Consider the following 23,410-nt stretch of genomic DNA (forward strand, 5'->3'; position numbering starts at 1 on the left):
GGCAGAGGCTGCAGTGAGCCGAGATCACGCCACTGCACTCCAGCGTGGGCGACAGAGCAAGACTCCGACTCAATAAAGAAATAAATAACCCCACTTCATGACACTCCGAATTACCCCATTTCTTTTTCCTGGTCATGCAAGCAGGAAATCACCTCCTGGGGAGCTCCCACAATTCTTAGCAGTTTCTTTGCAGATATAATACTTTCTGTACTCCCACCTCCCATAAAAGCTATTTAGTATGGTTGTGTTCACACCCTGGACTGTGATCTTGCTCGGGACAGAATGCATGCCTGGGTCACTCTTAGTATCCTCATTGTATTTTGATATTGTCAGCATGTGAGGTGGTCTATTAATATCTGTTCAATGAATGACTGAATAAATGAATCAATGCTTTATTAAACGATAAGTCCATAGTCTGTTGGGTTCGCCGACGCCGGCCATCGATGCCATATTGCCACAAGTGTCCTATGGTAAAGCAGTTTTTCTTGGTCCATTCAAATTGGGATGGGAAGCAGATGTTTTCGTAGAATACACCTCCCGAGCAGAAATGGAATTGCCTCCCTGGGGTGTGTGGATGGAGAATGTCCTCGCATCGTGGTTTCAAGTCCTGGTTTGACTGCCCCACGACCTGGCTTAGACACAGGAGCCGCTCTTCAACTGTTTCTGTTTTTTTGCATATTTTGTGAAATTTTTTTCTTCAGAATTTTGTCACCATGTCTTTCCATCCATTATAAAAATATTATATGTCGTGTTTGCCGGAGGAGATCTAAAACAAAACAACAAAACCCACAGTGCTCAGCTCAGCGCACAGGAGTCCTGCTGTCTACTCGCTGGGCAGTGGTGGAGGCTGATGCTTCCCAGGGTGAGGATTCTGCTTCCCATCAGTAAGGTTTGTCATCTGTGAAATTCTTTTTGCCTCTGGGCAGTACAGAGCCTCTGGGATACTGCCTTCCCCCCAGTGTCTCTTAACTAACTCAGGCCACCCACAGCTTTGACCGGTCCCTATGGGAGGGGGCCACAGTTCTGACCACTTCTGCTGGCATCTCGAGGGGCATGGAGGGAAAATGGCAGGTCCAATGGCTGAGCCTTGGTAGGAAGAGGACGCTGGAGGTGGGGGTGGGGGGAGGTGGCCTGAATGGGTCACCAGTCCCAGGAGCCTTGGCATGGAGAGAAAGCAATGCCACTCTTGTGGGGAAATTCAAACACTGCTACCTCTGGAGTCAGAGGGTGGGTAGGGGTGGGGATGGACACTTTCCCTCATCACACGCTTCCACCCCATTGCTCTAGGGGCAAGCTGAGCATTCAGTGCAGTGTCAGGCAGGACTGAGGGGCTGTGGGGAGCTGCTCTTCCTTCTGTGGTCAGGAATATGTGTCCCTGGGGATACAGCAAGAAGCATGTAATTTCAAAATGCAGCTACGCATACACATCGTGGTGCAAACCATTTGCTTTCTAGCGCCTGCTCGTGGTGAGTGCCTCTGTGCCTGAGCCCCCTCATCTAGAGGCCTAACCAAAATATTTAACAACTGGTGTAGACAGGCACTGACCAGTCAAAATGAGCATCACTGAAGCAGAGCCTTGGAGGGCCACGGCTGGGCCAGGCACTAATCCTTCATTTGCAGGATCACAGAGAAGATCAGGAGGTCAGTGGGAAGCTCGGGGAAGGCTTTCAGTATTCTAACAAGCAGGGCAGCTGTGCCAATGTGAATGAGCTGAATACCAGCCCTGCTTTCACTCTCCGTCGTGGCTTCAGCCCTCCTCACCCTCTTAGATTTGTGTTTTTCCTTTCTTTTGTAAATCCATATTCCTATTTACCAATCTTTCAGCCAGAGCCCTCAATATGGGGACAGGTCTGGCCTAACCACAGTGGCCCTGAGAGGCAACCCTGGCCCACCCAGGGATCCCCAAACCCGGCTGTGCATCAGAATCACCCAGGCTGTGCCTAAAACCCATGGCCCAGGTCCTGTGTGCTTTGACAGAGCAGGCCAGGGGATGCTGAGGCACAACCAGGCTTGCAGCTTCTGCCGTCCTCCTAAACCGGATCAGCAAGAAGCCCTGGGGGCAGCGTGAGTTCTAACACCCGTGGGTTCTTGGAAGGAAGGCCATGCCAGCACCACTCACGAAGGCTGTTTCTTCCTGATGTATGAGGCCAACCCAAGCAGCAACAGCACAGTGGCCATGAGGATGGCCACCCCTGAGACGGCGGCGATGATGGTGTTCCTCTGCAGGAAGTGCAAAAGTTGCCCGCAGGACATAGTCCTAAAGTGAGCATCTAAATGAGAAGACACAGCGCAGAGTGAACAGAGATACCCGCCAGGCTACCCACAACCAGGACTAAGCCTGCAAGGGACACCTGTTCATTCCATTCATAACAGAATAAAAACCTTGACATCTTGGCCGGGCACGGTGGCTCACGCCTGTAATCCCAGCCCTTTGGGAGGCCGAGGCAGGCGGATCACGAGGTCAGGAGATCAAGACCATCCTGGCTAACACGGTGAAACCCCGTCTCTACTAAAAACACACAAAAAATTAACCAGGTGCAGTGGCGGATGCCTGTAGTCCCAGCTACTCGGGAGGCTGAGGCAGGAGAATGGTGTGAACCCGGGAGGCAGAGCTTGCAGTGAGCCGAGATTGCGCCACTGCACTCCAGCCTGGGCGACAGAGCGAGACTCCGTCTCAGAAAAAAAAAAAAAAAACCTTGGCATCTTAGCCACTGGTTCCAGAAGTCCTCTTGGGAAGGAACTGGCTGTTTGGGGAAATGCATTCATCTGCTATTTGGCGATAAGATGAGATGCTTTTGGGGGGTGGAGATGAGACACTGAGGGTATGGGCTGGCATGCAACAAAGCAGCCAGAAAGAAAGTTCCACAGACCAATTTGTAGGCGGTCAAGAGAACAGAGCAGAGCTCAGATGGGTGATAGGAGGCAGGGGCACTAGAGGAGGCTGGGAAATCCTATTGCAAAGGCTTTTAAGAACAATGGAGGCGGCCGGGCGCGGTGGCTCACGCTTGTAATCCCAGCACTTTGGGAGGCCGAGGCGGGCGGATCACGAGGTCAGGAGATCGAGACCACGGTGAAACCCCGTCTCTACTAAAAAATACAAAAAATTAGCCGGGCGCGGTGGCGGGCGCCTGTAGTCCCAGCTACTCGGAGGCTGAGGCAGGAGAATGGCGTGAACCCGGGAGGCGGAGCTTGCAGTGAGCCGAGATTGCGCCACTGCACTCCAGCCCGGGCGATAGAGCGAGACTCTGTCTCAAAAAAAAAAAAAAAAAAAAAAAAAGAACAATGGAGGCAAATACTCCGTTTGCAGCTTTCCACAGGGCAGTGATACAACCTCTTCTCTGCTGCCCCTCCTCTGCCCCCTGGCCTCAGGAAGTCGTACTGCATACACAATCCGCCTCGTGTGTGTAGGTTTGGGAGATTTCACGTCTGCATCAGCACGAGGCAAACACAAGGCCACAGATGATCCTGAGCTCCTGAGCCCCTGAGCCCCTCTGAGGACTTACAGAAGTTGTGAGAGTGGATGGGAATACTGCTGAGCACAGGCTGGAGAAAACACAGCAGCCTTAGCTAGACCTCAAAGGAAGGAGATCTCAGCCGACATCAGTGTCTCCTAGAGCTTCTGCCACCCCATTTATAATGTGACCAAAAAAGAAAAAGACCTCAGGGAAATCAGGCATGGAGGTGCGATCCCAGGTATCGGCTGGTTTCGTGTGGAGAGCTGTCCAGGGCAGCCGGTGATGTAGACAGGGGAGTGCTGAGCAAGGGTCTTCTTGGGTGATGGGGAGAAAACAGGGCATGTCCAGCCTCCCACCTTCAGCTATGCTATGCCAAGAGGCAGCGTATCCAGCAGCTCTAAAGCTCTGCTGGAATAATTTGGCATTTAATTTCTAAGCATTAGGAAGTGACAACCAGGTATAATTTTGACAGGGAGTGGCAGTGTGGAGGGGTGTACTGTGCTTGGTACCAGCATGGGTGAGTTTCTGCCCACTCTAAACAGGTCTGGGCTCAGGGATGAGCCAGGGTGAAGCCCTGGCTGTGCAGAAACAATATAAAAGTAGCATCTTTTTGGAAGAGTGGTGAAATTCCTGGAGTTGGGTTTTTCCTTTTTTTACTTATTTATTTATTTTTAGATGGAGTCTCGCTCCTGTTGCCCAGGCTGGAGTGCAATGGTGCAATCTCAGCTCACCGCAGCCTCCACCTACTGGGTTCAAGTGATTTTGAACTGGCTCAGCCTCCCGAATAGCTGGGATTACAGGCACCCGCCACCACGCCCAGATAATTTTTTCTTTTGTATTTTTAGTAGAGACGGGGTTTTACCATGTTGGCCAGGGTAGTCTCGAACTCCTGGCCTCAGGTGATCCGCCCACCTTGACCTCCCAAAGTGCTGGGATTACAGGCGTGAGCCACCGTGCCCGGCCTCTGGAGTTGGTCTAATTCATAAATTTTAACTGCAGATTGTATTCACTGCAGATTTAATTCACTTTTGCGGATGAATTAAAGATGTCAGTTAAAATACCATGAAAGGCAAAGACACATTCAGAAGTTGTCCGTATTTAAGCATCATACTTAGTGTATATGCCATATAGATTCCCACCTGGTTTAGCTGCTCCTTGAGGTGTTTCTTTATCTACAGTAGTTAACTGCTCTCTTAAATCCCTGTCGGACAGAGGGGATTCTTTAAACCTCTTCTCCTCTGAAAGGTGATCTACAAAAGAGAAAGTGTGTTCATCTACAAACAACCATGGCCTGTGATTAGTTCAGCGTTTATGATAAAAGTAGCTTCTTTTAGACTCAAAGTGAGGAGTTAGGGAGGACTTGGAAAGGTCTAAATGTCCTACAGAACCTCAGTGTTTTGGTGTTTTATTGTTTTTGTTTACTTTTTTAAAAATCTAACAAATTCCTGGACAACCCACCCATAGCTGAGGCAGCATTTCTTACACTTGAGTGTGCATTTGAATCACACTGGGAGGGCTTATAAAAACACAAATTCCCAAGCTCCACCCCAGAGTTTCTGATTCCATAGGTCTGGGGTAGGCCTGGGAATGTGTGTGTCTCACAGATCCTGAAAGACGCTGCTTCTGTGGGTAGAGGACCATACTTAGAGAACCTCTCTAAGCCCCAGCCTACTTCTCCACTTGCATAAAATAGAGATAATAAGACCTACTTCACAGATTGTACAATGTTCACGAAAATAATTTTTAAAACACAAAGTACTATAAAAATTTTCTTGAGTTGTGAGGACAAGATAGGAAAATTAACCACACTGAAATATTCAGGTATTGGTTGAGGGATTACAGAATAGTTTAATAGAAAGAAGACAGTCGAAAATGAGAAATATTTGCATCCTAGCTCTGCCCTTTAGTGCCTGACTCGTTTGCATATGGGACCTGTCAAAGGGCCTGAGTTTAGCTTGGAGAAAATTGGGAGGCCAGCATGGCCTGCATGTCTTCGCCAGATGCAGGATGGCCTGGGAAAAGGCTGAGAGATGTTTTGAGAAGCTCTGGGGAACAAACTAGAACCAATGGGCAGGCGCTCCAGGGAAATCTGTTTGGACTGTTTAGCAGTTAGAACATGAGCTATCAAAGAGTGAATGGGAAAGGATGAGAAGTAATGAATCTCACACCCCAGAAGACTTCAAAGCAGGCTGGAGCCCCCAGCCCCAGATGGGAGACCTCCAAGAGCTGGAAGTGGGGGCGGGGCAGCTTTGGATGGGTTTGGTAAACCTTCCTTGGCCTTGTTCACAGAGAGATAGAGAATTATCGCAATAAGAGTTTGCGACCAGCCTGGGCAACATAGCAAGACTTCATCTCTACTAAAAATCAAAAAAAAAAAAAAAAAAAAAAAAAATTAGCCGGGCACGGTGGCGCACACCTGTAGTCCCAGCTACTAGAAAGGCTGAAGTAGGCAGATGGCTTGAACTCGGGAGATCAAGGCTGCAGAGAGCTATAATCACACCTCTGAACTCCAGCCCAGGTAACAGAGCGAGACCCTGTCTCAAAAGAATAATAAAATTAAACAATAAAATAAAATAACAGAAAATTATCACAATATGATTAAGACTATCATGTGGGTGTCTGATAACAGTCTCATGAAGTTCTAGTTATTCCTGGAAAGAAAAGAGAGAAATTTGTTCCTTATTCAACCTGGCTTAGAAAAGAGAGGAAATCTCCCAATTTAATAAGACTGATAATTAACTTGACTTTTGAAATGCAACATGTCAAATCCGAATCAGATTAACAGCCACAGACAGAAAGCCCTGGCGAGCATGGAGTTATCCACTAGGGGGCGCGCTTGGCTTGCTCTTCCACAGAGCTGCAGCAATGGTAGACCTGACACGGGAACACATTTTCACTCTCTCTACCGGAGGCAAAAGACAGAATTAAGAGCCACTGCCTATTCTTATCGTCAGTATGGACGTAAGTTTTCATTTACCTAAGGTTCTTTGAAGACTCTGAAGGCGTCTTTTATGTTTGATGGTTTGTGTTTGATCATTTGTTGGATTATTTTTTTGTGGGAAAAAATAAGCACAATTATCAAATTTTTGACCAACACAGTTTCATTTCCAGACTTCTTTCCAACTTTAGAACTATTAACTATGACAGGAGCAGCCTCCCATTACAAGAGCAATTCTCCCGTCCTTCCATGGTGTAGGCTCAACCCAAGCTGCCAATCAAGCATGTGCTGGGCTTGGTAAAAACCTTCTTAAAGGAGTGCAGAACAAAGAAACTCTGACTTTGTGCTCAAGGAAAAGTTGAAGTCTTTCATCTTCATAATCCTCTGTGTTTTGGAGACTCTAATATTGACATGAGCCTTTGATTACATGTTAATAGCACGTTATTGCTAGGACTGATGCTATGTTCCATTCAGTGGACCTACGATCATCAGTAGCTACAGCTGCTGTCCACAGACCTGGGCACACCTTTTAAAAGACACTTCACTTCTCAGAATGGTCATTTCCCCACTCCTCTTCCTATCGAGATGTTTTCGACCATTGGCTTTTTTTTTTTTTTTTTTTTTTTTTTGGAGACGGAGTCTCTGTCCCCCAGGCTGGAGTACAGTGCCACCATCTCAGCTCACCGCAACCTCTGCCTCCCGGGTTCAAGCGATTTTCCTGCCTGAGCCTCCCGAGTAGCTGGGATTACAGGGATACACCACTACACCCAGCTAATTATTTGTATTTTTAGTAGAGATGAGGTTTCACCATGTTGGCCAGGCTAATCTCGAACTCCTGACCTCAGGTGATCCACCTGCCTCGGCCTCCCAAGTGCTGGGATTACAGGCGTGAGGCACCACACCCAGCCTTTTTTTCTTTTTTTGAATGGTCACTGCTGCCAAGGAGGAGGTGCAGACAGTGTGGTCTGGAATTTACTGTCCCTGCAGAGTAGCCTGAGAGCAGCTCCCACTCTCTGAAGATGGATCTGATCAGCCCCCTCAGCTGGCGGACATGAGCTTTGTCACTGCCTACGGTTCTTCTCAGGCCTCTTCTTCCCTCACTCTTCCTACTTGGAAAAACCCTATCAAGGAGATCAGCCTCTTGTTCTCCCAGAACTCCGTGCAATTACAACATAAGCACTTTTTAAAGACCTTCAATGTTAGCATGTTTGTATCTAATAGTTATTTATTGATTAGATTGACTCTCCTAAGAGCTGTGAGCTCTTGGAGGACAAGAATGCCTCACTGAGCTCTCTAGCTTCCAGCACAGTGCTTCCCACTGGGTAGGAGAGATCAGCAGTTAGGTCTTGAGTGAGAGAATGAATCTGGAAGAATCTTGACTACAACCTCATGGGGGACTCTGAGCCAGAACTACCCTGCTAAACCTGTCTTGCTAGCCAAGACTGCCGGGCATGGTGGTGCGTGCCTGTAGTCCCAGCTACTCGGGAGGCTGAGACAGGAGAATCGCTTGAACTTGGGAGGCAGAGGTTGCAATGAGCTGAGATTGCGCCACTGCACTCCAGCCTGGATGACAGAGTGAGATTCCATCTCAAAAAAAAAAAAAAAAAAAAAAAAGAAAGAAAATAAAAGAAAAAATGTTCTGGCTCCTCCTGAAGGAAAAATAAAGATTTGAAAGTAAAATTATGTTAGAGCAATTGACCGAAGAAACAGTTTTAGAAATCAAAAGATCAAGCTAGATAGTAGGCTTTCTATTCCCCAAGTATATAATTTGATTTTACTTAAACAATGATTATTCAGGGGTGAAGGTAAATTATTCAGGGGCATTTTCTTATTCAAGGGTGAAGGTACATTATTCAGGGGCTGAGGTATCTTGGCACTGTAATATACATTCCTGGGCAGACCACACCTAACATTTGCAAAAACCAGCACAAGAATTTTAATAGGTTAACAAATGGTGCTAGGAAAACAGGATATCATATGCGAAACAATAACGTTAGATCCTTACCCAACACCATAAACAAAAATTAACTCACAATGGACCAAAGACCTAAATGTAATACCTAAAACTATAAAAACTTTTAGAGGAAAACATAGGGCAGAAACTTCATGACATTGGATTCGGAAATTATTTCTTGAGTTTGATACCAAAGGCACAGGCCACCAAAGAAAACATAGACAAATTGGACTTTATGCAAATTTTAAAATTTTGTGCATCAAAAGACAGTGTCAACAGAATAAAAAGGTACCCCACCCAGGATGGGAAAAAAACCTTTGCAAATTGTTTATCTGATAAGGGAGTGATACCCAGACTATAGAGAGAACTCCTGACACCCAACAAAATACAAAAATACAAACAACGGATTCAAAAAGGGCAAAGAACTTGAATAGATATTTTTCCAAAGAAGATATACAAATGGCCAATAGTACTTGAAAAGATGCTCAACATCACTATCATTAGGGAATTGGCAAGGATGTGAAGAAACTGGAACCCTTGTATGCTGTTGGTAGGAATGTAAACGGTACCACCACGATGGGAAACAGTATGGCGGTTCCTCAGAAAATTAAAACCAAAATCACCATATCATCCAGCAATTTCACTTCTGAGTATATACCCAAAATAACTGAAAGCAGGGTCTCAAAGAATTATTTGTACATCCACGTTCATAACAGGACTATTCACAAGGCTAAAATGTGGAAACAACCCAAATCCATCAAGGGATAAGTGAGTAAACAAAACATGGTAGATATATACAATGGAATATTACTCGGCCTCAAAAAGAAAGGACATTCTGGGCTGAGATTATCACGCCTGTAATCCCAGCACTTTGGGAGGCCAAGGGGGGCGGATCACAAGGTCAGGAGATCGAGACCATCCTGGCTAACACTGTGAAATCCCGTCTCTACTAAAAATACAAAAAAAAAAAAAAAAATTAGCCAGGCACAGTGGCTCACGCCTGTAATCCCAGCACTTTGGGAGGCCGAGGTGGGTGGATCACGAGGTCAAGAGATCAAGACCATCCTGGCTAACACAGTGAAACCCTGTCTCTACTAAAAATACAAAAAAATTAGCCAGGTGAGGTGGCGGGTGCCTGTAGTCCCAGCTATGCAGGAGGCTGAGGCAGGAGAATGGCATGAACCCCGGGGGGCGGAGCCTGCAGTGAGCTGAGATTGCGCCACTGCACCCCAGCCTGGGTGAAAGAGTGAGACTCCGTCTCAAAAAAAAAAAAAAAAATTAGCCGGGCGTGGTGGCGGGCGCCTGTAGTCCCAGCTACTCAGGAGGCTGAGGCAGAAGAATGGCATGAACCCGGGAGGCGGAGGTTGCAGTGAGCCAAGATTGCGCCACTGCACTCCAGCCTGGGCGACAGAGCAAGACTCTGTCTCAAAAAAAAAGAAAGGACATTCTGAAATATGCCACAACATGGATGAACCTTGAGGACGTTACGCAAAATGAAATGTCAGTAACAAAAAGACAAATACTGTATGATTGTACTTATGTGAGATATTTAGAGTAGTCAAAATCATACAGAAAGTAGAACGGTGGTTGCCAGGGGATGCAGAGATGGGGGAATGGATGGTTATTATTTAATAGGTATAGAATTTTGGTTTTATAGGATGAAAAGAGTTCTGGAGATGAATGCTGGTGATGGTTGTACAACTTTATGAATGTATTTAATACCACTGAACTGTGCCCTTAAAAATGGTTAAGAAGGTAAATTTCATATTATGTGTATACTATAATAATTTTTAAAAATTGAAAAAGAATACAAACGGAGAAACATCTGTCATATGTACCAATCATTAAAAGTTATAAATCATGGCTCAGTCTACATATCTACACAAGGACCTGCTGCTTTCTTGGTGGCTAAAGGAACCCCAAGGCTCCTTCCAATCCCCTGCCAGTCTGAATGACAGCACAGATGTGCTGAAGCAGGGAAAAAGCTGGGCACAGGCCCAAGATTCCTGAGCAGTGACTGGACTCTCCAAGCCTCACTATGACCAAATAGAATTTGTTCTAGGAATGCAAGGTTGGTTTGACACTAGGAAATTCATTATTATCATATATATAATCTTAATAGACTTAAGGAAAATAATCATATGATTAGTTCCAAAAATTCAATACCCATTCCTGATTTTTTAAATACTCAAGCAAATATGTAATAACAAATGTTAGTAAGGATGTGAAGAAATGGGAACTCTTGCACATATTGGTGGGATTGTAAAACAGTGTAGCTGCTATGGAAACAATATGGAGGTTCCTCAAAAAATTAAAGATAGATTTACCATATGACCCCACAATCCTACTTCTGGATATATATCCTAAAGAACTGAAAACAGGATCTTGGAGATATTTGCATACCCATAGTCATTGCAGCATTATTTACAATAGCCAAGACATGAGAGCAACCCAAGTGTCCAACAACAGATAAATGGATAAAGAAAATATGGTATATACATGCAATAGAATATTATTCAGCCTTAAAAAGAAAGGAAATTCTGGGCCAGGCACAGTGGCTCATGCCTGTAATCCCAGCACTTTGGGAGGCTGAGGCGGGTGGATCACAAGGTCAGGAGATCGAGACCATCCTGGCTAACACGGTGAAACTCCGTCTCTAATAAAAATACAAAAAAAATTAGCCAGGCCTGGTGGCGGGCACCTGTAGTCCCAGCTACTCAGGAGGCTGAGGCAGGAGAATGGCGTGAACCCAGGAGGTGGAGCTTGCAGTGAGCCGAGATCGTGCCACTGCACTCCAGCCTGGGCAACAGCACGAGACTCTGTCTCAAAAAATAAATAAATAAATAAATAAAATAAAGGAAATTCTGTCATATGCTACAACATGGATTAACCTTGAGGACATTATACTACGTGAACTAAACCAATCACAAAAAGACAAATACTGTAGGATTCAACTTACATGAGATGTCTAAAGTAACTCAATTCATAGAAACAGAAAAAAATACCCAAAAGTATTTTTTGGACAGGTACATTCTCATTTTCAGTATAAATATATGTATGCATATATATTTACATGTATGTGTGTAAATGGAAGGATAGATATACAGATAGATAATCCCTTATTCATATTAGTCCTATAACCTGACTCTTAATCAGGAAACTCAAGAGGCATTTTCTCCAAGAGCAAGAACAAAGCAGGATGCCCACTATATCTCCAGCAACCATTCAAGATTATCCTAGAGGTGGCCAGGCGCGGTGGCTCACGCTTGTAATCCCAGCACTTTGGGAGGCCGAGGCGAGCGAATCACGAGGTCAGGAGATCGAGACCACGGTGAAACCCCATCTCTACTAAAAAAAAAAAAAATACAAAAAATTAGCCGGGCGTGGTGGCGGGCACCTGTAGTCCCAGCTACTTGGAGAGGCTGAGGCAGGAGAATGGCGTGAACCTGGGAGGCGGAGCTTAAGGTGAGCCGAGATTGCGCCACTGCACTTCAGCCTGGGTGACAGAGCGAGACTCTGTCTCAAAAAAAAAAAAAAAAAAAAAAAAAAAAAAGATTATCCGAGAGGTATTAGCAATGCAATTAAACATGATAAATAAATCAGGTAGAGGCATAACAATAGGTAAAGATGTAAAACTGGCTGGGCATGGTGGCTCATGCCTGTAATCCCAGCACTTTGGGAGGCCAAGGCGGGCAGATCACCTGAGGTCAGGAGTTGGAGGCCAGCCTGGCCAACATGGTGAAACCCTGTCTCTAATAAAAATTCAAAAATTAACTGGGCATGGTGGCACATGCTTGTAGTCCCAGCTACTTGGGAGGCTAAGGCAGGAGGATCACATGAACCTGGGAGGAGGAGGTTGCAGTGAGCCAAGATCATGCCACTGCACTCCAACCTGGGCAACAGAGTGAGACTCCATCTCAAAAAAAAAAAAAAGGAAGTAAAACTATAACAGTATATGTAGAATTGAATAAGGCAATAGGACATAAAATTAATATACAAAAATCAAGCCTTCCTATACCTAAACATTAAGTAGGTAGAGGGTATAATGATAGAGAAACTCCCTCTTTTACAATTGCAACACAGAAAATTAAGTGACTTAGGAATAAACTTAAGAAGATACATGTAAAAATCTGTGTAAGGAAAACTTTAACACACACTGAGAATAAACTCGAAGAACTGGACAGGCATTCCCATTTCTAGCATAGGATGACCTAACATCTGTTTTCCCACAGTGAATATTGTGGTATAAATTTGATGCAATGCCAATCAGAATACCAATAGCCTTTTGATGAAGTTCGACAAGTTGATGTTAAAGTTCACATGGAAAAACAAACATGCAAAAATAGCCAGGAAAACAATGAAAAAACAAAAACTGCAAAGGGGAACTAGTCCAACAAGACATGAAAACATACTATTTTCAGGCGCGGTGGCTCACACCTGTAATCCCAGCATGGAGTATCGCTCTTGTTGCCCCGGCTGGAATGCAGTGGTGCGATCTTGGCTCACTGCAACCTCTGCCTCCTGGGTTCAAGCGATTCTCCTGCCTCAGCCTCCCGAGTAGCTGGTCTCGAACTCCTGACTTCAGGGGAGCCACATCGCCCGGCCAGGAATAAGGATTTTTAATAAGCTCTTCCCATTCCCCAGCCCTGACCTCCGGCTGATGCATGGTGCGGCCTGGGAACTCCTGGCCAGGTTCATAATCCTGCACCCAGGAAAGACCACATATTTACCAGCTCGGAGAGTGACCTATTTGGCCTGTTTTTTTTTCTTTTAAATCTTTTAAGTCTTTCTAGGGGAGAAATGCTTCATGGATTCTAGCTGCTCATCCTGTCTTCAGAGCCAATCTCCCTCCAGCATGATCAGATAGCTCAGATGAGCCTCTGCTCCTAGCTGGAGGCAGCGCTTTCCCACACTCCTGAGGAGGGGAGAATTCCTCCTCTGGGGCAGCTCCTCAGGAATGTGCTCAGCCTCTGCCCAGCCCCACCACCCCAGCGGGGAAAGGACCTGCCCAGGTCAGTTTGGGAGGAGGCACCGGGTATCTGCGGCCAGCTCTCTCTCCCTCCTGGCTGGCATCTGTCTGCCTGCAGAGAATAAACATTCTGATCTGCTCCTCCATGCTATACATATCACAGAAGCAGACTCGCACAGGGTGGGATTTGGGGAAACCATGGGTATCATAAATCTTACCAGTGATTAGGGAACTCTTTGTAATTCAGGGTGAAGCACCCACGTTGTACAGCCAAGTACAAGTACACTCTTGTGGCTGGGCGTGGTGGTTCACACCTGTAATCCCAGCACTTTGGGAGGCCAAGGTGGGCGGATCACAAAATCAGGAGTTCAAGACCAACCTGGCCAACATGTTGAAACCCCGTCTCTACTAAAAATACAAAAATTAGCTGGGTGTGGTGGTGCATGTCTGTAGTCCTAGCTACTCGGGAGGCTGAGGCAGAGAATTGCTTGAACCCAGGAGGCAGAGGTTGCAATGAGCCAAGATCATGCCACTGCACTCCAGCCTGGGCAACAAAGCGAGACTCCGTCTCAAAAAAAAAAAAAAAAGTACTCTCTTGTACTCTCTACAAGAGAGTCTGAGCACCATCTGCCAGACCCTCAGCTCTGAATTCAGGTCAGGTAAGAGGAAAAGGAAGGGCCAGGCCTGGTGGCTCACACCTGTCATCCCAGCACTTTGGGAGGCTGAGGCGGGTGGATCATGAGGTCAGGAGATCGAGACCATCCTGGCTAACACGGTGAAACCCTGTATCTACTAAAAAATACAAAAAAATTAGCCAGGCGTGGTGTCGGGCACCCGTAGTTACAGCTACTTGGAGGCTGAGGCAGGAGAATGGCGTGAACCTGGGAGGCAGAGTTTGCAGTGAGCCGAGATTGCGCCGCTGCACTCCAGTCTGGGCGACAGAGTGAGACTCCATCTCAAAAAAAAAAAAGGAAAAAGAACAACGATTTATCTACTCCCAATTCCAATTTTATGCATTTGCATTTACCTTTATTGGGAATTTTGTCCACACTGCCAAGGAAATATTCTGGTTTAGGAGAATTCCAAGCAACACTGGTTCCTTTGATAAGACACATGAATAAAAAATAATAAGAAAAAGGGTCATCAGTATACATTTGCAAGCACCTTGGGCCCATGTTCGTACTCCTTTTTTTTTTTTTTGTCTTTTGAGACAGAGTCTCACTGTCACCCCGGCTGGAGTGCAGTGGCACGATCTCGGCTCACTGCAACCTCCGCCTCCCGGGTCCAAGTGATTCTCATGTCTCAGCCTCCCAAGTAGCTGGGACTACAGGCATGAGCCACCATGGCTGGCTAATTTTTTGTATTTTTAGTAGAGACAGGGTTTCGCCATGTTGGTCAGGCTGGTCTCAAACTCTTGACCTCAAGTGATCCGCCCACCTCGGCCTCCCAAAGTGCTGGGATTACAGGCGTGAGCCACCGCGCCTGGCCTTGTTTTCCATTTTTAAGTTGAAATGCTAATATAGAACTCAACTTGTATGAGCAAATGTGTGTTTGAAAGTGAATGCCTCGATGTAGACAGAGGTGCCACCTCACTGCTGATTGCAGAGATGCCCAGGCAGTTGTCCTGGGCTACCCTCAGGGAAACTACCCTCAGGAATTGGGGTGCAAACATCTGTCTGCAGAATACCAACACAGTGCCCATTCCCCCTCCCTGCCTGGGGCACTTGTACCCACAGCTGGCAGATTTCCAATATACTATTCTATCCTTATTACTGTGAGCAAATACCTATCTTAATTCTCAGAGTGCTAAATTTTTCCCATAATATGAAGCTGCTTTGGGGAAAGAATGTGTTCTTCACATGTGTCATTTCTATGGGTGTGCTTAAGGTAAGTCATTTTTTGGTCTTGTTTTATCATCCACTGAATGGGGTATTAATGACTGCACTAACTCTCTCAAACCATGTTGTGCACTTAGAAGGATTCGTGTGTTGGGTTGAAAGTTAGGATGCTGCTAGGGGCTCCTGTTGTCGGGAGTGGGGAACCCCACTTGCAGATCAGGTTTCTGTCCTCTGAATGCCTCCAGGGTGGCAGAACCTGCCTAACACTGCACATCAAGGATCACCTCAAAATACAGGGATATTCACACTTTGGAGCACAGATTCCATAGCGGGTGGAGGGTTATAGAGAGGATTTCAGACAGTTGTTCCCTTCATATCTCAATTTGGCTTTGCCCCACCAGTAGTCGGTTTAAAGTCTGCTAGGATGATAGTATAGCACATTTAAGACAACACATAGGCCTATAGAAATGTGTGCACTTATTGTGTTAATGACATACACTTGCCTTTTCTCATGTCTGTCTTTGTAATGGATCTGACTGCTGTTGTTTCGTTAAATGATGGGTCATATGGAACCTTTGGAAACACCTGCAGTAGAATTTCATCTCCAGTGAAGAAAACAAAGGCATGTTAATACAGCAACGCAGGATTGATACATTTTGCTCTCTAAGTACCTAAAGCAGTCTATGAATACAGTGAATACATGACGCAAACTCCACGGATATGGGATGTTATTCCCTAAAATGCCTTGTCTTGGGAAGGAAAACTCCAATTACCTAAATCATTTCCGGAAAATTGTGATTGTCTGAGACATCCTGGGCAGTAAACACTGCCCGCTAAAGATATATGGCCCCAGATCTCCTGATACTTACTGCCCTAATAATTCTTCTTGTTTCTGTTGTCATTCTGATGCACCTTTGAGGCTGTTCACGAGATGACTCATAAAAATAGGGTAAAGTTTGTGGGGGCACAGATGAATCAGAACAGATTCTAAAAGCTCAGAAAGCTCTTTCTTTATAAAGCTGTTGCTAATTCCTGAGGATTACATTTTTGAAATATATTAAGTTCTTCTCTTTTAAGTTCTCAGGCTTCTGGCTTCCCTGGGAAGAAGCAGTTTTACTTTCTCCTCTAGGCTTTCCTTGCTAAGTCCCAGAAAACAGTCCTCGCAAACCCCACTCATCCTGCATTCTCAGTGTATTTCCAGGGCTGTTGCTCCTTGGTGGTTTCCACTCGCTTGATGTAACAGAAGCCCACCACAGAGACACCAGAAAATGAACCATCAGGGTCACCAGGACAATGAGGAGCTGCTCTCACCACCCATCCTTGATGACCGTGCTGACCTACGAGTCCCTGGAAATGCTGCCCAGAGGGAACTGCAGAGTTGAGCCGTGGCCTCCAATGCCAAGGCCCACCTGGTGTGAGCTGGGCTGGTCAGTGGGCTCTTGAGGGGTGATGGGAGCTTCCCAAACCCCCAACCAGACTCTCATCTTCAGATGCAATCACTCCCCTCCTACACATATGGGGCCGAATTCAGAGACGCTGGGGTCATCTGCAAGGCCGAGAACAAGGCTTCTGCCTCCTAGACAGCAGGTGCTGAGAGCACAGCTAGGGGGACTGAAAGTGCTGCATCTGCTCGTTCTTCCCCTCCTGGTCACCTGCCAGGCAGTCGTCTATTCAGACTGCCCGAGGCCTCTGTGATGGCTCTCATGGGGAGGAGCAAGCCCAGCGCTCCTGACACAGACAGCTGCCGGAACGGAATGGAGGCCCATCGGGTGTCGAGAGATCTGCTCCCTTGCAAGCAGGAATGAACAGGCATCGCTCTGTGATCCGAATGCCTCCTAACCCAGGGGGAAGCATCAGCGCCATTCTCCCGCGTGCTCCTTCTCACACCTAAGGTGACCCTCAACCTTCACTCCTGATGCACAGCCCAGGCATCCTCAGGACAGACTTCACTGGCATTTGAACAGCTTCCTTCAGCAGACAGCTGTGGTTCAGAACCCTTTTCTCCGTCTCAGCTCTCTGCTAAGGAGGACTACCCTGGGCCTTGGCTTTGCTTTGTTGTTGTGGTGGTGGTGGTAAAATACACTTAACATAAAATTTCCATTTCTGCTATTTATTTAAAGACAAAGTCTCACTGTGTCACCCAAGCTGAACTACAGTGGTGTAATCATAGCTCACTGCAGCCTTGAACTCTTGGCCTCAAACAATCTTCCCGCCTCAGCCTCCTGAGTAGCTGAGACTACAGGCGTGTGTTACCACATCAGGCTATTTTTTTAATTTTTTGTAGAAACAGAGTCTCGCTATGTTGCTTAGGCTGGTCTGGAACTCCTGGCCTCAAGTGATCCTCCCACCTCAGCCTTGCAAAGTGTTGAAATTACATGCATAGGCCACCATGCCTGGCCCATTTTTACTCTATTTAAGTGTACAATTAAGGGCATTCAAAACATTCACAGTGTTGTGTAAACATCACCACTATTTATTTCCAGAACTCCAGGCTGGAGTGCAGTGGTGCAGTCTCAGCTCACTGCAACCTCTGCCTGCCAGGCTCAAATGATCCTCCCACCTCAGTCTCCCAACTAGCTGGGACTACAGGTTCATGCCGCCACACCCAGCTAATTTTTTTTTAATTTTTAGTAGAGACAGCGTTTCACCGTGTTGGCCAGGCTGGTCTTGAACTTCTGACCTCAAACAATTCACTTGCCTTGGCCTCCCAAAGTGCTGGGATTGAGGCACTTGGCCTCCAGAACTTTTAAATCAACTGAAACAGGGCCAGGCACAGTGGCTCACGCCTGTAATCCCAGCACTTTGGGAGGCCGAGGTGGGTAGATCATGAGGTCAGGAGTTCGAGACCAGCCTGGCCAACATGGTGAAAACCCATCTCTACTAAAGATACAAAAAATTAGCCAGGCATGGTAGCGCATGCCTGTAATCCCAGTTACTCGGGAGGCTGAGGCAAGAGAATCACTTGAACCGGGGAGACAGGGGTTGCAGTGAGCCAATATCGTGCCATTGCACTCCAGCCTGGGTGACAGGATGAGAATCCATCTCAAAAAAAAGAAAAAAAAAATCAACTGAAACAGAAACTCTATATCCATTGCTACGGTTTAAATGTGTCCTCAAATTTCATGTGCTGGAAATTTGATTCCCAATGTAGTCATCACGTTAGGAGGTAGGGCCTAATGGAGGTGTTTGGGTCATGGAAATTGTGCCCTCATTAAGAGGTTAATATGGTTATCACAGGAATGGGTTAGTTATCACAAGAGTGCATACCATTTAAAAGGACAAGTTCAGCCCTCCCTTGCTCTCTCTTTCACCCTCTATGGCATTTCCGCTTTCCGCCATGGGATGATGATACAGCAAGAAGGTTCTTGCCAGATGCTGGCCCCTCAGTCTTGGACTCCCCAGCCTTCAGAATTGTGAGCCAATAAATTTCAATTTATTACAAATTACCTAGGCTGTGGTATTCTGTTATAACAGCCCAAAATGGACATGTAGCAGCTACACCATCTTACACCATCTTACATCTTACATCTTCCCACCGGCAATGTATGAGGGTTTCAATTTCCTTCATCCTCACCAATATTTGTTATTTTTCTTTTTAAAAAAATAGCCATTCTGGCTGGACATGGTGGCTCACACCTGTAATCCCAGCACTTTGGGAGGCCGAGGAGGGCAGATCACTTCAGGTCAGGAGTTCATGACCAGCCTGGCCCACATGGCAAAACCCCATCTCTACTAAAAATGCAAAAATTACCCAGGCTTGGTGGCAGGCACCTATAATCCCAGCTACTAGGGAGGCTGAGGCAGGAGAATTGCTTGAACTTGGGAGGTGGAGGTTGCAGTAATCCGAGATTGCACCACTGCACACCAGCCTGGGTGACAGAACAAGACTTTGACTCAAAAAAAGGAAAAAAAAAAAGGCCAGGCACAGTGGCTCACGCCTGTAATCCCAGCAATTTGGGAGGCCAAGTTGGGCGGATCACAAGGTCAGGAGATCGAGACCATCCTGGCTAACACAGTGAAACCCCGTCTCTACTAAAAATACAAAAAATTAGCCGGGCGTGGTGGCAGGCGCCTGTAGTCCCAGCTACTCAGGAGGCTGAGACAGGAGAATGGCGTGAACCTGGGAGGCAGAGTTTGCAGTGAGCTGAGATCACACTGCTGCACTCCAGCCTGGGCGACAGAGTGAGACTTTGTCTCAAAAAAAAAAAGAAAGAAAAAAAACAGCCATTCTAGGCCAGGTGCAGTGGCTCACACCTGTAATCCCAGCACTTTGGGAGGCCGAGGTGGGTGGATCATGAGGTCAGGAGATCGAGACCATCCTGGCTAACACAGTGAAACGCTGTCTCTACTAAAAATACAAAAAATTAGCCATGCATGGTGGTGGGCACCTGTAGTCCCAGCTACTCGGGAGGCTGAGGCAGGAGAATGGCATGAACCCGAGAGGTGGAGCTTGCAGTGAGCCAAGATTGTGCCACTGCACTCCAGCCCAGGTGACAGAGCAAGACTCCGTCTCAAAAATAATTTAAAAAAAGCCATCCTAAGAAGTGTGAATAGTGATATTTTGCATTTCCCTAATGACTAATGATGTTGAGCATCTTTTTATGTGTTTATTGGCCATTTGTATATCTTCTTTGGAAAATGGCTATTCAAGTTATTTGCCCATTTTTGGAGTGAGTTGTTTGTTTGTTTTGTTGTTAAGTTACAGGAGTTTGCTTTGTCTTCTGGATATTGATCCCTCATCAGATATGTGAATTGCAAACATTTTCTCTCATTCTGTGGGAGAAATGCCTTTGATATACAACAGTTTTTAATTTTGATGATGTCCAATTTAGCTATTTTTCTCTTTTTGCCTGCTTTTGGTGTCAAACTTAAAACATCACATGCCTAATTCAAGGTCATGAAGATTTTTACCTATGTTTACTTCTAAGAGACTAATAGTTTTAGCTCATAAATTTAGATCTTTGACCCACTTTGAATTTTTGTATATGGTATAAGGTAATAAGCTACCTTCATTCTTTTGCCTATGACCTTCCAGTTTTCCCAGGACCATTTGCTGAAGAGACTGTTATTTCCACTCTGTTGGCTTTGACACCCTTGTTGAAAATCAATTGACTGGCTGGGCACAGTGGCTCACGTCTCTAATCCCAGCACTTTGGGAGGCCAAGGCGGGCAGATCACGAGGTCAGGAGATCGAGACCATCCTGGCTAACACAGTGAAACCCTGTCTCTACTAAAAATACAAAAAATTAGCCAGGCATGGTGGCAGTCACCTGTAGTCCTAGCTACTCGGGAGGCTGAGGCAGGAGAATGGCGTGAACCTGGGAGGCAGAGCTTGCAGTGAGCTGAGATCACGCCACTGCAATCCAGCCTGGGCAACAGAGCGAGACTCCGTCTCAAAAAAAAAAAAAAAATTAGCTGGGCATGGTGGCACGTACCTGCCCAGGTACTCGGGAGGCTGAAGCAGGAGAATGGCGTGAACCCGGGAGACGGAGGTTGCAGTGAGCCGAGATCGCGCCACTGCACTCCAGCCTGGGCGACAGAGCAAGACTCCATCTCAAAAAAAAAAAAAAAAAAAGAAAAAGAAAAATTGACCATAGACATATGCACTTCTTTCTGAACTTTCTATTCTATTCTGCTGGTCTATATGATTAGCCTTATACTAGTATCACACTGTTTTGATAACTGTGCTTTGTAGCAAGTTTTGAAATGAGAAAGTGAAATTCCTCCAATTTTTTTCTTCTTTTTCAGGACTATTTTTGCTGTTTGAAGCATTTGAAATTCCACACGAATCTTATGGCAGATTTTTCTCTTGCTGGGAAAAAAGCCCTTGAGATTTTGATAGGGATTATACTGAATGTGCAGATCATTTTGGGCAATTTTGACATCTTTTTTTTTTTTTAATAGATACCAGGTCTTACTGTGTTGCCCAGGCTGGATCTCAAACACCTAGGCTCAAGTGATCCTCTTGCCTCAGCCTCCCAAGTGCTAAGATTACAGGTGTGAGCCACCACGCCAGGTCAATTTTGACATCTTAACAATATTAAGTTTTTCAGTCCATGCACATGAGATTTTTTGTTTCTCTATTTTCTTTTATGAATGCTTTGTAGTTTTCAGTACTGGTATAAGTCTTCCACTTTCTTGGCTAAGTTTATCTCTAAGTATTTTATTCTTTTTGATATGATTGTAAATGGATTAATTGTTCTCATCACTTGTTTGGATTTTTAGTGTATATATTGTTGGTGTATAAAAACACAACTGATTTTTGTGTGTTCAATTTGTACCCCACAACTTTGCTAAATTCATTTACTGGTTCTAATATGTTTTTGTCTGTGTGTGTGTGGAGTCTATATGGTTTTTAACATACAAGATCAAGTCATCTGCAATCAGAAATAATTTTATTTCTTCCTTTCTGATTTGGATGCCTCATTTCTTTTTTTTTTTTTTTTTTTTGCCTAATGACTCTGGCTACGACTTCCAGTACTGTCTTGAATAGAATTGGTGACGCAGGCATCCTTGCCTTGTTCCTGATCTTTGAGGAAAGCTTTCAGTCTTTCAACATTGAGCATGATATCACCTGTGGGTTTTTCAAACAGGCCTTTATTATGTTGTGGTAGTTTCCTTCTATTTCTAGTTTGTAGAGAGGTTTTTTTTTTTTAATCATGAAAGGGTGTTGAATTTTGTCAAATGCTATATCTGCATCAATTGAAATGATATTTTTTCTCCTTCATTATATTAATGTGGTATATTACAGTGATTGATTTTTATTATGTTCAACCATCCTTCTGTTCCGGAAATAAATCCTTCTTGGTCTGGTGTATAGTCCTTTTAATAGGCTATTGGGTTTGGTTTGATAATGTTCTGTTGAGGATTTTTCTGTTTATATTTATATAAACAGAAAAATATATATTATATTTGTTTCTAGTCTTCTTGTAGTGACTTTGTCTGCCTTTGGTATCAGGGCCATACTGGCCTCTTAGAGTAAGCTAGGAAGTGTTTCTTCCTCTTCAGCTTCTTGGAAGAGTTTGAGGACTGGTGTTAGGTCTTATTTATAGCTTTTGTAGATTTTGCCAGAGAACACATCTAATTCTAGACTTTCTTCGTTGGAAAGTTTTGATTACTGATTCATTCTCCTTACTTGTTATGTGTCTATTCAGATTTTCTTATTTCTTCTGGAGTCAATTTTGGTAGTTCGTGTGCTTCCAGGAATTTTAAAATTGCATCTAGGTCATCCAATTTGTGAGCATACAAATGTTTATATTCTTCTCTCATTAAATGATTTCTATTTCCAGAAAATTAGTAGTAATATTCCCACTCTAATTTCTGAATTAATAATGGGTTGTCTTCTTTCTTTACCTATCTAGCTAGAAGTCTGTCAATTTTGTTGGTCTTTTTAAGTAACTAATTTTGGGTTTCATCAGTTCTCTTCTATTGTTTTTCTGTTATTTCACTTCTTTCTTCTGTTATTTCCTTCTTTCTCCTAGCTTTCAACTTAATATGCTGTTCTTTTTCTAGTTCCTTTAGGTGTACAATTAGGTTATTTATTTAAGATCCTCTTTTTTTTTTTTTCTTTTGAGACGGAGTTTTTCACTGTTGCCAGGCTGGAGTGCAGCGAAGCGATCTCGGCTCACTGCAAGCTCTGCCTCCTGGGTTCATGCCATTCTCCTGCCTCAGCCTCCCGAATAGCTGGGACTACAGGTGCCCGCCACCACGCCCGGCTAATTTTTTGTACTTTTAGTAGAGACAGGGTTTCACCACGTTAGCCAGGATGGTCTCGATCTCTTGACCTTGTGATCTGCCCGCCTCAGCCTCCCAAAGTGCTGGGATTACAGGCGTGAGAAGATCCTCTTTTTTAATGAATGTATTTATATCTATAAATTTCCCTCTTGGCATTGCTTTCACTGCATCCCAAGTTTTGGCATGTTGTGTTTAATTTGCACTTATCTCAAGGCAGTTTCTAAATTCCCTTGTGATTTCCTCTTTGACCCACTGATTATTTAAGAGTGTGTTGCTTAATCTCCGCGTGTGTAAATATTCCAGATTTCCCTCTGTTGTAGATTTCTAGTTTCATTCCATTGTGATCCGAAAAGATACTTTGTATTATTTCAGTCTTCTTCAATTAATGAAGATTTGTGTCCTAACATATGGGCTATCCTGGCAAATATTCCACATGCTCTTGAGAAGAATACATATTCTTCTGTTGTTGGGTGGATTGTTCTGGATATGTCTGCTAGGTCTAATTGGTTTAGAGTGCTGTTC

General features: G+C 45.0%; 1 protein-coding gene across 15 annotated transcripts in view; it reads right to left on the reverse strand.

The window, feature by feature from the left end:
• Window positions 1–376: 376 nt before the first annotated feature.
• Window positions 377–23,410, reverse strand: part of C14H2orf92 (chromosome 14 C2orf92 homolog) — a 35,033-nt gene continuing 11,999 nt past the window's right edge. For 6 of the 15 annotated variants that reach the window (XM_063616808.1, XM_063616810.1, XM_055241893.2 and 3 more), the window contains 5 exons: window positions 15,658–15,756; window positions 14,344–14,415; window positions 4,595–4,705; window positions 2,120–2,270; window positions 377–766 (listed from right to left, as the gene is read on the reverse strand). In XM_063616808.1, coding sequence (XP_063472878.1) covers window positions 709–766; window positions 2,120–2,270; window positions 4,595–4,705; window positions 14,344–14,415; window positions 15,658–15,756 — 491 coding nt within the window. In that variant the 3' untranslated portion in view covers window positions 377–708. The remainder of the gene's footprint in view (window positions 767–2,119; window positions 2,271–4,594; window positions 4,706–14,343; window positions 14,416–15,657; window positions 15,757–23,410) is intronic. The other 9 variants (XM_063616811.1, XM_063616813.1, XM_063616816.1 and 6 more) reach the window with 2 other exon arrangements.

This window comes from Symphalangus syndactylus, chromosome 14 (genome assembly GCF_028878055.3).
Source record: "Symphalangus syndactylus isolate Jambi chromosome 14, NHGRI_mSymSyn1-v2.1_pri, whole genome shotgun sequence".
Lineage (NCBI taxonomy): Eukaryota > Metazoa > Chordata > Mammalia > Primates > Hylobatidae > Symphalangus > Symphalangus syndactylus.